The sequence below is a fragment of the Strix uralensis genome, chromosome 2 (assembly GCF_047716275.1).
Source record: "Strix uralensis isolate ZFMK-TIS-50842 chromosome 2, bStrUra1, whole genome shotgun sequence".
NCBI lineage: Eukaryota > Metazoa > Chordata > Aves > Strigiformes > Strigidae > Strix > Strix uralensis.
Window position 1 is genome coordinate 122,941,871 of NC_133973.1, and position 16,613 is coordinate 122,958,483.

At 34.4% G+C, this 16,613-nt stretch overlaps 1 protein-coding gene across 1 annotated transcript in view; it reads right to left on the minus strand.

Moving 5' to 3' along the window:
* Positions 1 to 1,900: 1,900 nt before the first annotated feature.
* DYNC2H1 (dynein cytoplasmic 2 heavy chain 1) overlaps positions 1,901 to 16,613 on the minus strand; it is a 187,464-nt gene continuing 172,751 nt past the window's right edge. The window contains exons 86-89 of the mRNA XM_074860186.1: positions 15,223 to 15,332; positions 14,803 to 14,884; positions 7,204 to 7,320; positions 1,901 to 2,470 (exon numbers count right to left, since the gene is read on the minus strand). Of these exons, the coding sequence (XP_074716287.1) occupies positions 2,312 to 2,470; positions 7,204 to 7,320; positions 14,803 to 14,884; positions 15,223 to 15,332 (468 nt within the window). The 3' untranslated portion in view covers positions 1,901 to 2,311. The remainder of the gene's footprint in view (positions 2,471 to 7,203; positions 7,321 to 14,802; positions 14,885 to 15,222; positions 15,333 to 16,613) is intronic.

The following is a 16,613-nucleotide window of genomic DNA, read 5'->3' on the forward strand; positions in this document are numbered from 1 at the left end:
TGCATGTCCTGAAAACAAAACTCTTGGTGGTGTGAGCTGAGAAATATTCTGCAGTTCTAAATCCGAGTCAGTAGGAGATGATAGATAAAAGAGGTAATGAACATCCACAGCAGATAGGCCAGTTCTGAGGGGTTAGGATACAGACAAGTTATTGGTAAGAAATTGAACCGGTTCCTGACCCTGAAATAGTGTGGTAGGTCTGGAGGAATCTGTCTTATATCTGGTTTTTGTGATACAGTCCATATCTCTATATTAATAGAATCAGTAAAGGCTTCCTGACTAAATATATAAAAAGAAGAGACCTGAAACAAGAGGCTTTAAATAATATTTGTATTTACACTTGTCAAGATGGAAGGCATCTTTGAAGCTTACAACTAGAGAAAAAAGAACCCAAACCAAAACATGAAAATCCCCACTATGTTCTAGTAATGTTTTATTTCTACAACCCATTAAAGTAGATTTTATTTCCCATAACAAGCAAGACTGGTTATCAAAACCACCTACTACATTTCTGGTCTCTACTTTCTGTGCAAGGTAGGTTAAAATATGATGTCTATTTTTGAGTCATCTTTGCTCTAACATAGGTAGTTATATGAATATCTGTACTTCTCTACCTGTCCACAAAAGAGAAGCTGGAACTAGTAGGAGCCGCTAGATCCCTCAGTTTTGAGAAATACAAGAGCTCAAATCCACCCTGTTTTATGGAAACATGTTGGATCCAAAAAGGGAAGGCTGCAACATGATCTTTACATGTGCCCAAGGGAATTGAAAGCACAGTTGCCAGTGCTTTTCCCTGTGATGTTTTACCAGCAAAGCCTAATATGACAGAATACTTTCTCTGGACAACTCACCCTCTAAATCCTCACAGAGCTCGCTCAGGCCTTTATATGAGTGCTTTCTGTTCTGTTGGAAATGTTGCCATTTTCTTCCAAAAATTATCTCACAGACAAGTGTTTTCCAAATTTGCTACATTTTTATTCTTCAGTGAACCAGAGTCAAATGTATAAAGGAAAATGAGACAATTATCTGAAACGTATCAAGTACATCTATTCTGCTTTTAGATAGGATTCAATTTTAAAAATGTATGTGCACTTGTATCAAATTATTTTAGGACATCTTTTTATTAGAAGAAGACCTATAATGGGAAAGATGTGGCCAATCTTTTTTCTGCTTTCCTTTTCCCTCCCTCAAACCAATGAAAAATATCAAGTAAGTGAAATATATTCTTAATTTAAATACTACTTTAAATATAAAATCTATCACAGATATCAGAGCCAAGACATCTGTTTTGTTTTCTAAGCAAACCACAAAAGCGTTTTCATGCTTTTGGCTTTTAAAAATATCCTCATGAGGTGACTCTGTAATTGCAGTTAAAAATTAGACACTTCCAATTGTTGAGACTTCATTATTCTTCAATAATGCTGCTTCCTGCTGGATTTTGGGTTTCCTGCTTCTTTTTTTTTGAATTTTGCCTAACTGCACAACAAAACTATGGCAGCATCCCAACATGATATATCATGAATCAGTGAAATCAAACTTGAGTATCCAGCACTAAGAACAAGACTCCAGGGGTCTCTCATATCACAAAAGCATTATTATATCCCGCTGTTAATCTCTTAACAACTGGGTGAAGATCTCCTTTGTTTGTCCAAGAAATTGCTTGTTTATCTTGGGCATTTCTATCCCCATTCCTACTGGAATTTAGTACAGTTTAACAAAAGGTTTCTTTCAGTAACTTCTAGATAACAAAATGATGGCGGTCTAATCGAATTTGTAACTCCACATGAAGTTTATGAAGCTCCTGTTATTTACTACCAATACAAAGAAATATTATTACAAGTAAAACATCATTAAGACATTTTTATATTCAAGTAAAGCATCCAATTTCAATTACAACAGGTAAGTTTTATCATTTTCTTTTATTAAATAATGGAGGCATAAGAATAACAGTTCAAAAAGGATAATAAAAAAACTGATCAAAGACAAAATACTGACTTATTCAATATTTATGGTCAAAACATAAGAGATTTCAGCAAGTGAAAGAAAAAGAGCATATTACAATCTAGAGAAACAACACAGATCAACAGTTTGCTGAATAGTGCTATGTTAACTTTTACAATATGCCACAAAGCTACAACAAAGTTCTATTCAAATAGAATTAATTTTATATACCTTAAAAAAATAAACGGGAATTTATAAACCACTGCTTTAAAAATGGATAAGCAATGAACTAAAGTTTACTTACAATAAGAAACAACTGAGATGTTTAAATGATCCTTAACTTCAAGAGTTAATATAATGCAGTTTCAGATTACTGATTTTTTAAAAATAAAGCAGCGCCACATTGAATCCACTGGTCTTGGTTTCCTCCACAAGGTACATCAATATTTGTCACCACACGGTCTCTCTCCACGCTAGTGTAGACTGGTAAAGATATGCATTCCTCTGGAGAATATGGACCATATGCATCCTGTCAACAAACAAGCACTCAGTTATCACTTAGAAAATAAAACATGAGAAAGGAATAATCCTCAATGATATAGTATCTAAAGCTGGATCCTAAGATACAGTTTAGACACTGCAGCCTTGGACAAGCAGCTCTTGGACCAGGTTACAAAGGAGAAGGATTACTAACAAAGCAGATGCTTCAGAAAATTTGCTACGCTACTCTATATCTAAGCCTCTACTTTTCCTCTCAGTTTGTTAAACTGGAAACACAAGAAAGGATGTAATAGGGGTGATTCTGTGAACCACATATCAAAATCTTCATTGAGCTAAAAAAGCCAAAAATTGTATGTCAAAAGCTTCTGCAAACCAGGGGCAAAGGAAGTGCTGACCAGTTCCCAGAGAGGAGAAGGCCCCTCAGGAGCACCAGCGCTGTACTGCAGGGAGCTGCTGCTCGAGCAGGCTGAGTCCCAAGGCAGGCTGTGCTCTCGGCAAGCCCTGCTGCCTCCCCTGCTGTCCCTGCAGCACAACCCTGCTGCTCCTCCTCTAATACAGCTCCAGCTGTGATCTGTGTTGGAGATACTTGCAAGTGGGACACTTCAGGAACTGCACCAAAAAAAATCTTACCCCACACTTTCCAGGCTACTTTAGGGATTTAAACAATTTCTAGTATCAGTGAATCCAAATATAAAAATTGTTCTCTGATATAGAGATACTATACTTTACATTACAGCCTCACAGGGCCTGCAGGATATTAAGAGGAACCAAGAAGTATTAACCACAATTTAGTCAGACCAGGACTTAAACAGACAAAAAGCCTAATTTCCCTAGTACTTTTTATATACTTCTAGCACTTCAAGACATGCAAGCATATGTAAAAAGCTATATTACTAGCAAAAAAAAAAAAAAAAAAGCAGGTTTAATGATTTTTTGATGTTTTGGGCTTTTTTAAATGCCTTTCATACTGATACTGATCACAGTCACAGTTGGGGTTCTTTGGCACTTCTAGAAAACAGGCCATTTCCAATTAAGTGTCTAAATAGGAAATTATCAGGACACTTTAAGCATTCAGATTTGAACTGAGTGCTTTGAACTTCTGGCTGAATTAATTTATAATTTGTATTCTTCTATACATGTACGTTCCTACTGCACAGCATTAGCAGTACTACTACTACAAAGATTACAATTATATCGTAAGCACTGCTTAGGGAAGGAGCCTGGCTGGAGCCACAGCTTTACCTCTCAGTCTGTATCCTGATGAGCAAACAATGCTCTACTCTGAGAACAGTATCAGCTCCTCTCCGCTTTCTGTACTACAAACTGTGTGCGCTTTGGACGTGGTTTCCTCCTAGGGCTTTGCACAGGGCATTGTCCCTATGCGTGGCTATAGAACTGAGCTCAGAGACTCAGTCTAGACTTCCTACAGCATGTAATTTGGGTTTCAATCCATGATGTATTTACTTAGTGTAAATAATTCAGGGTTTGATTCAATTGATACATATTAGGCCTGTTTTCTGCCACACTCAGAATCTCCCTTTCTGTCAACAGGAAAATGTCAAAGATTTTCAAGAATCAAATAACAAAGCAGCACACTTGTCAGAAAGGAATTTGTAACAAAAATGAGGGACTTTTTAAAGCAAATCACATCAAATGTGAGTGAAGCTCCAGTATTAGAAAATAACTAAAAACAGGAAAAAGGAAACATGCAAACAATAACTGTTTCAAGCACTTTGTCTTGCATGTCAAGTGTAAACCATTTCTGAAGAATTTTGTTGTTCCTTTTGAAAATCAACTTCCCATGTCTTTTGAACAGCAGTGTTTAAATCCTTAGAGAAGGTCTGTGCAATATAAGAGTTGTATAGAATAAACTAATAATCAGAAGTTTGTCAAAAGAACTCAGCTGTTCTCAGAAGGATTATACTTACCATGTTCACCCCTTGGTTAACACTACTGAAGAAGACAAAATGCTGCCTAGTCTGACAGTGAAATGCTAATCAGACAATTTGAGTTTTGCCAAAGCTGGGAGGCCAAAAGTTTGACAGTTTGCCTTCCAAGACCTCTTTTTACACCTTTTTGACCAAAATAGCTGTTTTCACGCCTTTCGCACTCCCACTGATGTTTTGAGGAATCACATATTTAAGGGTTAAAACCATTCTGTGAAAGTCTTTTTGAACCACAAATGCTTATGTCCTTGGCTCATGCACAGTCCAAAAATTCTCTTTGCCTAGACTGCCTCACACATAGCTTCATCCCCCTTAGCAACACCCTTCACAGTTTGGGATCTATTAGTGATTAAAACTGGAAAGGACCTTCACAGTTTAATGAGAATAAGCATCATGTTAGTAGCTCAAAATACTCCATTTTGAGCATTGCAGCATTTTGAGGGGGTTCTCTCAGTGAAATCCTGTAAGCTACCTTTTTTTTTTTTCCAGAGAGTTCACTTTATTTTAGTTTGGTTGAAAAGGACCTCGAACTATTGCATTATAAATATACAGAATTTTGCTCACTAGATTTCATAAGACATATTTATGGGGAAAAGAAAACAAATTCAAAACCTAAGAATCCTAAGATAATATGTTGTACTTCATGCACTCTTCTCCTAAGGAGAGGATAATGAGATAAGTGGAAGTGCATAATGCTCCAATTTTGCCTTGGTTTCTGAGCACAGTGTTTGACTGTGGTCAATTTTTACCATGAAGCCCATAGCAAAACAATTTAAGGGCAGAGCAGTTCAGAAATTCTCTCCTTAGAGATACTTTATATTTAAAATCTGGGCAGTTGACAAGTTTTGCTCTGTGTTTTAAAAGAATTATATTTTTTTTCAACACAAAGACTTCAGTTGCTATTCTGAATAGCAACTGAAGTCTTTGTGTTGGAAAAAAATAGAATATTTCCAATATGAAGTACATTGGAAGAAGTTTAATTCACTGATTATTGAACTATCTCATTTCTATGTTTTACAGATAAAGTTCTCTGTTGATGTCACATATAACTTCTGGATCTTATTTTCGAAGTTTAAAAAATACTTATTCAGAAAAACACTTAAGAATCTGTTTTATCTCTAACACAAAATAAATGTTTTTCAGAATAAAGAGAGGGTTACTTACAATCCTCATTTTCAGTGTGTGTAAGATAAATATTTGGTGTTACCATGTAAAACCATGTATATTATCATCCTCCCCCACCCACCACTGAGACTATACATTAAGATGTCACGCAATTCTGTATTTATCCCATGCACCAACCTTTCAAGTAAATTTGAAATCTGTTTATTTCTCTGAACAACACAAACCTTGCAAACAACTAAAGAACTGAAAAATCTTTCACTGGTCAACTTTGCAATAGGTTTTGTGGTGTTTGTTGTGGTGTTTTTTTTTTTTAATTTTCAGTTTCTTTCCCATCAAAGTTGGGAACAGTGTAGATGGTAGCTAGTATTTACTTGCGTGTTCAAAGTCTAAATCTTGACCATTATACTTCTAATGCTGTACTGTAATATAATGCTTTCCAGTGCTGGAAATAATGAGGAAAATAAAAACTGCTGGGATACAGTAGTGTGTTAGCAATGGAGCTCCTTGCACAATATCTATCACAATACACCACAAATTTCACCATTGCCATAATTTATGTTTATTAATAAACTCCATTGTAACTGACGTTTCACTACTTGGGTCTCTGTAGAGTTCTCCGGGCTCCCAAATAACAAACTCCTCCAGTTAATAAATTCATTTGATTGATGAGTTAATGTCTACATGACAGGATAAAAGGTGACATTCTTTTTCACTTTTTATGTACTGCTAATTGTATTTATTGTAATAAGTAGAAAAAAACTGCATCCACCCCTATTTCTCACTTTCTACATTTACACATGATTTTTAGTGTAAAAGTCTTAATATATTTTCCTTTAGATCTGTATGTGGGATTCTTCTTACCTCTCTGTCCCAGAGTTAGCAGTCTAGGCTGTCTCTAGAGTCACATCTAGACAGATATTTATCCCAGTTACCTTATGACGGGATGGACTTCCTGAGATACCCATCTTTTACTGAGACCGAAGAAGGAGCTAAGGCAACTAAGTCATACTAGGCAATTAACTTTAAGACAGATAAATTTCGATGACATGAATTCTACTATAAGCTTTCTTTTAGTTGTAAGACTGTAGGTATATGAATTTGTAATTCCAATACATCCTTGAATAAATTCTAGGTAACTTTTATTTATCGGAGATTGCTATTATAATTACAGAGCAGAAGCAGTAACAATTTTTACTGTTTGGATTATTTCACTTTCATCTTACACAGTTCTGCAAGTGTTGGCATTTTTTTAAATTAGTGTAAGTAGGGGAAAGGCTTTCTTTGCTTACAGATCACATCATGTTCTCTACCTTTTTATTGCTGTTGCATTTCAATTTAATGTTTAAAATGCAAAGAAAATATATTCTAGGAATGAACTCCCAAACTCATGTATACATTTACTAAATACACTTTTGAAAATGTTAATGTTTTTTAAAAGGCAAGGAAAAAAAGGTATGACTGAAATAAACACCTTGTCTTAATCTAAACAATAAAAGCTAAAAAATATTAATAAAATGATAGTAAGTTCTTGTTTTATATAAAAGCAGTAACTGTTTTTCCTGTTAAAGACAGGGATTTTTGTTTTGAAATGACAGGGAAAAGAGGTCAGCAACGTCATATTGAAAAGGTACTACACAGCAAAAAGCAAATTATGGGTCTTGAAAGTTTAAGGCTTTTAATAATTTAATACCTGTGGAATCCAGGCCATGTAACAAGGGAGAACAGATGACACACTGGGAGAATCATGCAGATTTTCTGAAAGTCGATTTCCATCAAAACTGCAGCCTTCCAGTTGTAAACCACTAATCTGCCATGGAAATATAAAATATTCAAATATATATAACAGATTTGAAATATCAGTAATGATTACACTGTGCTTTAATAAATGATGATCCTTTTTACTGTGACCAAAACAGCAAACTAATTATTGTAATGTTCTGTGTAAGAATAGGAAACATGATTTAAAAGCAAGACCTGGACCATGCTTTGGCGTGAACTTCCTCTGATTTGGATTCACATTCTTTGAAATGTTAAGAGAAAAATACCTGTAAATGTCATCATTCATGAAACTGAAGTTGCCTGGCATTAGATTAATGGAAATATGATAGCAACAGCCAAGTACACAATCATTACAGTGTCAAGAAGAAGAGAACAATCACTGAAAGAAGCATGACTTCCTGCTTTGAAGTCTGAGCCTGGCTTTCAAAGAATGGAATGTGCGATTACATAGCTTCTGCAGAGACAAACAAAATATATTGAAATAATATGAGAGAAACTTGTATTTAACATAACTCAATATTTCTTAGATAAACTATTGTATGGAAAAATTAAACAAGAATCCCAGATGCTTCTATAAGTGACTATATATGTAACATGCTTTAAGTTCTTTCTTTCAGCCTCCCAACTAAACATTCTCTTTTCTTCACTGAAGTCCTGCATAAATTAATGACAATATCTATTCTGGATTTCTTCCAAATAAAATTTTCAATATCTGTTGATCATTTTGTTTTCCCAGTACAAATAATAATAGTTTGTCAGTATAAATAATAATGGTCAGTTTGGCCTGCTGAAGTGAGAACTTCAATTTTAGCAATAATAAAACTTAACTCAGTAATAACTTTTATGTAGCTTTCCAAAAGGCTAAATCTTAAACTGGAGCAGATGTATAACAGAAGCCACAATCTGAAAATCATCTGTTATACTATCATTCTGAAGCCCTGAATTAAATACATAATAGTGAGGTAGGCTTTCACCAAACACAAGGTTCATGAAGTGGGGCTGGAACTAGGAAATACAATGCTGTTGGAAACTGGATGAGTGACCACATAACCAAATGGAGAAGAGTATCATTTTCTAATACATTTTCTTTTGCAAGAAATTTTAAAAAATGTACTAAATTTTAAAAAGTGGTTAAAGTATGATGTTACGATGAAGATTGGTATCATAGAAGAGGTAATGGAAATAATTTGCTTAGGTAATTACAGTATTCTAAAATTATTTATTTGACAAGAAAAGTTGCAGTTAAGCAGTAACACAATGGGGGTTATTGTCATACTTGAAAAGTAGTGCTTTTCTCCCAAGTGTTGAGGTTTTTTTGTTAATGCTCTACTAACTGTAACCTAGCTAAGATTATGTTTTGCATTTTTAATAACTAATTATTCTTTTGATTGTAGACAGGCATTTCAGTCTTCAAAAATTTGTTCTTTAAAGTCATATTTCTGTTCTAACTCTGAACTGAAGACTCTTCCTTATAATGTACAAGATGCATATAGACATATTCTAATGTGAAAAAAAGATTATAAAAGATTGGATTTTAAAAAGCTATAGAAGAAAGCTGTGTTTCACCTTGGACAGACAGTGACCAGAAAAGTGGCAACATTCTTTGAAGCAATCGGTGCTCCATACAGACTAGGACTCATGATAAAGCCTCCAAAATAGTGGGTAACCTGAACGAAAACAACCCCAATGGAAAGCTGAGAGTAGTATGACTTCTTCTCTAATGTGATCTTCCACAAATTATTATAACAAGGCCTTAGTGAAATAGATAAAATTTTTCAGACTTTCTATTTGAACTGCAAAACCTTTTTTCTTCTCCTTCAACCTCTTGTCAAAAGCTTATGGTCTTTTCTTTGTTATGAAAGTGTGACACTCCTCTCCCTTCTCCTGCCAAGTTTATTGTGAACTTTGCTTTGAATCTTCCCTAAGATTTTCAGGTCTGCTACTTTTAAGGTACAGTGTTAACATTTGATATTTTGTACTGTTTCTTTACAATTTCAAAATCTCTCCACACAGACAGATTTTGGAAAAAGCTGACTTTATCTAGTAAAAGATCTAGTGTCAACAGTCTTTAATGACAGCCTATATACATTCCAGTGCCATTTCTGTCTTGCAAGAACAAAGAGTATAAAGAAAAATATCATAAAAAGCACAGAAGGAACAAAGTCTTACTAATGATTATACTGAGGCTTTCCCACAGACGCCTTCCCGGCGTCAAGGACTCAATTTATTATAACCACAGGTCCTAGATTATACTTTATCTCACTACACTTCTGAAAGAATGCTTTCAAAGCTCTTATTTAACTCTATCACACAAATATTAGAAAGATTCATCTCACATGTTCTTCTTTCTACCCTTCCTGCATTCTGCAGGGAATTTTGTTACGGAGTTTAGTTTGATAAATATGTGAGTTTGGCAAAGTTATTGAGGGAAGACTGGACTGATGAAGAGGTTTTAAAATGTATTGTTAGGGTGTTCAAAGGTCTGGCCATCCTGAACATCTCTAAAAGAAGTTTCTATAGAAGTGGGTTGCCTATTGAAAAATCTCTTTCTATTGCACACACATTTCTTCTTTTGATATTGGCAGTTCCTTTGACATTACAGTTATGTAAAATAACATCATTTGATCTTCTGGAAAACTTCAACCAATCATAGAAATTCCTTTGAAGATGAAGACCAAAATTTTGACTTTGATTCAATATTAAAAGACACTGAAAAAAATAAAACACTGGAACAATGTTCTTTCAGATACTGTTTGGCTGAGTACTCTCATAGCCTTGTACTCACTTCCATGATAAACGGTGTAGAGAAATTACAACTACTACAAAGCACACAGATTTCACAGTATCTATAATCAGCATGCATAGTATTTTTGCAACTCAGCTCAGAGTAATGGCTAGAGTTTACCATAACTTTTAAAATTTTAGTTCTTACAAAGTATTTGGCATTTTGCAACTATTGGTACTAGTTTAATTTTAAAAAAGCGATTGTTAGACATTACAGATTATGTTTGTTTAACATATATTTGTAGAAAATGTGCTGATACCATGGTCCAAAACATCTTGGGTTCCAAAATTTCAAATTCTCTGCAATTAATTTTTCCTTACTATTTAATGCTATAATTTCCCATGAAATTATACAAACTACAGCAGACTTCAAGAAGTCATATTTTCACTTCATTACCTCTATAGGTCTCCATCATTAATTTTTTGATATTTCAGGATGTATACCGTAAAAAAAAAGACCTCTCAGGATGCCTTATAATAGCAGTTCTCTCAATTGCTAAGAGCAAAGTTTTGATATTAATGTTGATATTATGTATTTGAATATTATAATATTGCAATAAATTTTTTATTTTCACTATTTATGTTAAGCTCTACCCAAGCTCATAGCACCTACTACCTAAAAAATTGCTTATCATGTTTCTTCTTTTTTTCCATTCTTTTCTACAATAACAGAAAATGGAATGCCAAAAAGAATGACTACCTGCTTTTGTACAACAGCACAATCAGTGCACAAAGCAAATGAAGAGAAGTATTTGCATATCAATAGGCAATTATATTGCAATAGCCATACATTTTCAGTACCTTTTGTTAGAGAAATCCAAAGTGATATTAAAGAAGGTGTAATTTTATACAGATTGATTCTAAATCAAATATTCATCACATCCTACTAGGAGAGATCTACCCCACATCATATGTCTAAATTATCACCTGAATTAACACTGATAATTTAATATCAGAATTGATAATTCACCCAGATTCAGGTGTATTATTGGCCTGATTGAGCGTTCCTCTGTCTACTTTGTAGTTACAATGACAGTTTTAGCACTTCATGTTTTCGACTTACAGATGATCACAGGGTATATTATTTGAAATTTTTGGCACACAAAGATCATTCCAAATGTCTACAATTGATGAAGCATAATGCTATTTTTTTAGAAGTGAAGGAAGACTGAAAAAGCATTTTCATAATACAGATCATAATGAGATTTCCACCTTCTCTTCCTTATCAGAACAAATTCTAAGCCATCAAAAACTTCTAAAATTAAAGGCAAGAAAAAATATCTCGAAGAACATGTCTTCAAAACAGTGTGACTAAGACAGTTATACAAAGTATGTGTGAACCTTAGGTTTAAATTTAATGTTCGTCCACATTCCTAATTGTTCCAATCCTTCAACAAAGATATTCTGTTAGAATAATTAAATATTGAGCATGACTCTCCCATATCCCAAAACAGAGTCCCCCAACCATGTGAGTACAGAACCAAATCTCTCAGTAGAAATACTCACGCAAAGTGAAATAGGACCATTATCATAAATTGAGACTGATAAACCTCAGAAAAGCCTATACCATGATGTGGTTCTTGTAGGGGATGTGAGAGATCCATTTTTAAACCTGCAGTCTGAATCATGTGAAGAAGGAACATGCAGTGTCAACAAATCAAATCTTCTAACAAAAATAAATCACATTTACCAATTCTACCAATTACCACAAACTTTTTAATTTTTGAGATCTATCCTATGTGAGAAGAAAGCAGATTGGCAAAGAGAAAATTTCTTAGTAGCCTTATCTGCAGACAGAAGGATATCCAATGAGGAAGTTACAGTGAAGTATAAGGTTGAGATATACAATGTCAAACTTGTAGTGACTCAGTTCACTGGGAATTGTACGTATTTAACTGCATCATGTGCAGCCTAAGACAGCAAAAGTAGACATTTTTTTTGCTAACTCTTTCCACCTTGTTTTTAGAACATTCTGTTGTGCTTACACTTTGTTTTCTTCTATTTCATTCCTATGTAAGACTTTTCATTCATGTATTACACTTTCTATAAAAGATCTTCTTATCAGCACTGGTGCTTTTATACAATGATGACATCATCTTTAATCAAGTAGACAACTGTTGTTCTTCATAACAGCATTGTATAAACTTAACATATTTTTTGCATAAAGCCTGGAAAATCTTTAAATATCTCTTTCCTGAACCCTATGTCTCCATGATACCTGTGAATTTAAACTCCAAAAATATGACAGGTTTTAAAAAAAACCCAACTTTTAACTTCGGGCAATTGATCAAAACTACAATTGTAGGTTTTCTCCTGTCAGTGGAGAAAGACTAGTATCTCCTGAAAGTTGTTTAACTCTTTTAAAATCTGAATTGATGCATGTCTTCATTGACAAAATGGGGCTGGTAAACTCCAATATCCAATCTAGGTATCTAAAGTCAGGTGGGATAAAACAGGCTCCCAGCAACCTCACCACAGCATGTGTTTAAGGACTTATCTATTCTGCTGATTGAATTTTTTTTTGAGTCCCCACTCAAAACAGCTCCCCACTGTATAAGGTTAGTCTGACTTCTTGAAACTGCAGATACAACATTAACTTTACCAGTATTAAAAGTCATATTGCTCATGTGAACCAAGCTTAACATGCAATCCAGAGGATCCTTATCAAGCAAGACACATTTTAGAGGATGACTTTTCTGAGTCACTGACATTTTTATGCCCTAGTTACAGTCTATGTGGTGTTTAGCTTTACTAATGTGAAACTTTCTCCCCAGTTCCCCACGAGCACAAGGAAGGACTCATGGAAAGGAATCTAAATGTTCAGCATGGCAAAGTGTTCCAAAGCCTTTCTGTACATCAAAGATTCAAAGGAGCAGTGAAGATACTGGTGAATACTTACTAATACAAATTCACTGAATATTGCTTTTACTGAGGAAAGGATAATATTCAAATCAAGCAACTAAACTTGACAGAATTCTTACCTTTTGTTAAAAATAACCACTCATCTAACTGTTTCTACTATTCCTGTGGCATTGTCTTTTTATTTTTGATTCCTCTTCGAACATAAGACTCATTCTTGTGAAGCAATAGAGAATATATGTTAACCTTTCTGCCTACATGTAACAGTGACTGCTAATAGTGTATTCTAACTAGTATTACCAAAAATCTACCACTTAAATTTGCACATAACAAAGAATTATAAGCTTCAATACATCTAACCGGAGTGTTGTTATAAAACTCTTTCCTCTAATTACCTTTTATTTCTTTAGTTCCCAAGCAGCTACTTCAATCTAGCAATTGTAAAATATTGCAATATTTTTTAGGATATGAAAATACTTAGATAATATTATTCATGCATGGTGTTCAGATATTTGACATTGACTTCTGACATTCTTCAAAGATGGTAGGATGGTTTTGAAGAAGTCCAGACTTCTAGGATTTGCAGATGATAGCCTACTAGAATGAGTGGTCTGAGACATGAAAGTCAATTTTGGCTTACTGCTGTGGACTTAAAAGTCTTGGGTGAATCTGGAACCTCAGAACATGTGATTTGCAGGCTCTGAGGTTTATCATATCCCAGGTTTATCCCAGGGAACCAAACTGCCTTAGAAGTCCCTTGTTTTGTTTATCTCCATTTTTCAGATTGGATGATTACAGTTATCTTTTCTGGCCTTACAATCTATTAATATTTTAGGAATATGAATTCTTACACATTCTGTATTAATAATTTTAGATAATGTCAGCAGCCAACTCAGAACCCTAATATCTCCACACTTGTGTGTCTGCCTGCATTATCAGACTAGAGAAGGCACCCTGCCACTTGCTTTCTCCCTCCTAGTCTAGCAATCTCTCTGCTTTAACTGCACATCAGTACATTGTTGCATGGTGAGTGCTCTGCATTATTCACCGTGTTTCTGTAAGAATGCAGTTTTAAGTGCCATGCTCTGAGCTGAACACAGCACTTTGAGCTGTGCAGTATTATCATGGAACCAACATACCTGTTAGAAGATGTAGCATAGAAAACTTATTTCGTGAATTCCCTATAAAATTAAGTATAAAACAGGTGCAGAGAGATCTGCATTGAGCCAAAGTGGCAGTGCCACCTGAAATGTTAAGAAGCTAAGCTAAAGCATTTGAGGATTCATCTCTACTTTGCTGTCTAAGCAATCAGTAGTGACTCTGTTGGCTGTAGCCCTACGTATCCATTAAAAAAATGTTGGGTCTTTATCATATCAATAGCTAGACATATTACAGTTTACTTCGGTTTGTTTACTTCCTTAGAAGTCTCTTTTCAGTGATTCACCAAATCCTAACACATGGCCTTAGACTTAGAGATTTACATATGGATTTCCTCTTGCTGTATGCCACAAGTCCTTCTGGACAGCTACTTTCTGGACAACAGTTAGATTATAACTGACGGAACTGAAGCTTCATTTTTTATCTAAGAGGTGGTTGAAGAGAATGGAGCAAGAATAAGTTTAAATTTTAAATTTTAAATAAGCATTGTGACTTGGGGGGGGTAGAAAGATAACTGTTTTCCTTCTCCCATTTTTGCAGAATTTTTGCACTACCAGTTTTGTAGCTGTATATCATTAACCAGCCTTTGTATCTCAGGTACACGAATATATTTATAGATCAGTTTTCCACAAAGTTTATGGACAGATGACTTGGACTATGCTAATAAAATATCTTTGTAGAATTCTAGTAAAACATCCTAGTAAAATACCTTAACTTGGAGTTTGCCTTCCTGTATTCGCCCTTTCCATGATGCTGTAAATTTAAGGCTGTCCACTGAGCAGCTCATTACTCTGCAAGGGAAACATATATACAGTAAATCTTAGAGTCATATAACAACAGGAAATGAAATACAAAACCAAAGCAATGTATTTTCAATGTGTACCATACCACTAAGTCTTACTCTGAAGAAAAACTAATTTTTAATTTCATCTAAAATAAAAATAAATCAGCATTAAACAAGTAACTCACAGATATTCTACTTCAGTGCAAGTAATAAAAATGAGATTACTAATGACAGCAATTGACATAATTTGTTGGATCTGTGTCCTGAAAATGAAATAACCATCTTCACGCACAGGGAACAATGGCACATTAGCACACATAAATAGGTAGACTATTTTTCCCTCACCTTGCAGTCTCCTGGCGTAAGGCATTGAGAAATGTGTCTGGATGGAATATCTCTGAAAGGTCAAGGGTGTCTGACAGTAGTTTCTGTTTCTCTGCTTTTTCTACCCAATTCTAAAAGGAAAAAGGGAAAACAAAGAATCCTGAAGTTATTGCCTGATTTTTCAACATTTTGAGTTAATATGGGTTTGTCAATTATTATGATTAATGAAAAATGTTTGTGTAAATATACTGTAACTTCACAGATTAATATTATTTTAAATTATTTCAAACTGGTAAACAGAAAATTATCACCATTTAAAAGTATAAAGAAAAACAGCAGTTTATGTGTAATGTGACTCATCCATTCTAAATAAACTTCTGTTCCATACTTGTACGGTGCAGCTCACTTTGTACAATGAAATTTTATCAAGTTGTTAAAATTCTGTTGAAACCCTATTTCACCTTTACTAACAAGACAGTTTATGTTTTCCATCAAAATTGTTGTCATTACTGTCGTTGCTTTACTAAGTTCAGGCAAATAACTGCATTCCTTTCAAGTATGCTTTAAGATCATTCTCTTCCGTAAACTGGATTTAAATTCAAGAAACACTTGATTTTCAATCTGCAGTAAGAGCTTTTATAAGTACTTACTAAAAATTTTTTTTAAAATATCTCTTAGTACTAGGTTGATGCTGCCATTTTTAGTGTATTAGTTTGAGACGTGAACTCACAGAATTTCTGGTAAGGTAAAAACTGGCCTCTGTTATATTTGGTAATAAGTGAAAATAATAGAAGTGGGGGCGAAATAACTGGCCTCAGTTATCCTTACAGAACACATGCCCCAACCTAATTCTTTCACGCTGTCCTACATGCAGATATGAAGCCTGTTACTAGGAGCAGCAAGCTTGGAATTTCCCATCAACGCAATGCATTATGTACCAACATGAGAAAAGATACGCACATTGCACCTTGCAATCTTGATAAACTATGTGTCTTAAGTAATGAAATCTGAGTTTGATCCTCAAAACATTAACAATCTCAGACTAAAGAATTTGTTATCCTCAGACAAGTTATTTAGGTAGCTGAGTGGTTATGCAACAGTCCATGCTCAAAATCCTTTGTTTTGAAACTTTTATACTGTACATCTTTGGTACAATTCCTTCACACTGTATAGTCACAGGACTGACTATGCTACTGTGGTATAAATGTTAAGTTACCATATAATCTAGTCTATAAGTAGTTGCAAACCATATACCTCTGCACAGAAAGATTGATGTTTAATACTAAGCTAGAAAATAGTCAGAGATTACGATTCCACATGTTATCACCAAACAGAGAAAGACAAACCATGCTCCTTTCTAAATACCAACTACTAGAAGATTATGAAATTACTCTAGTCACTGAATAAAAAAA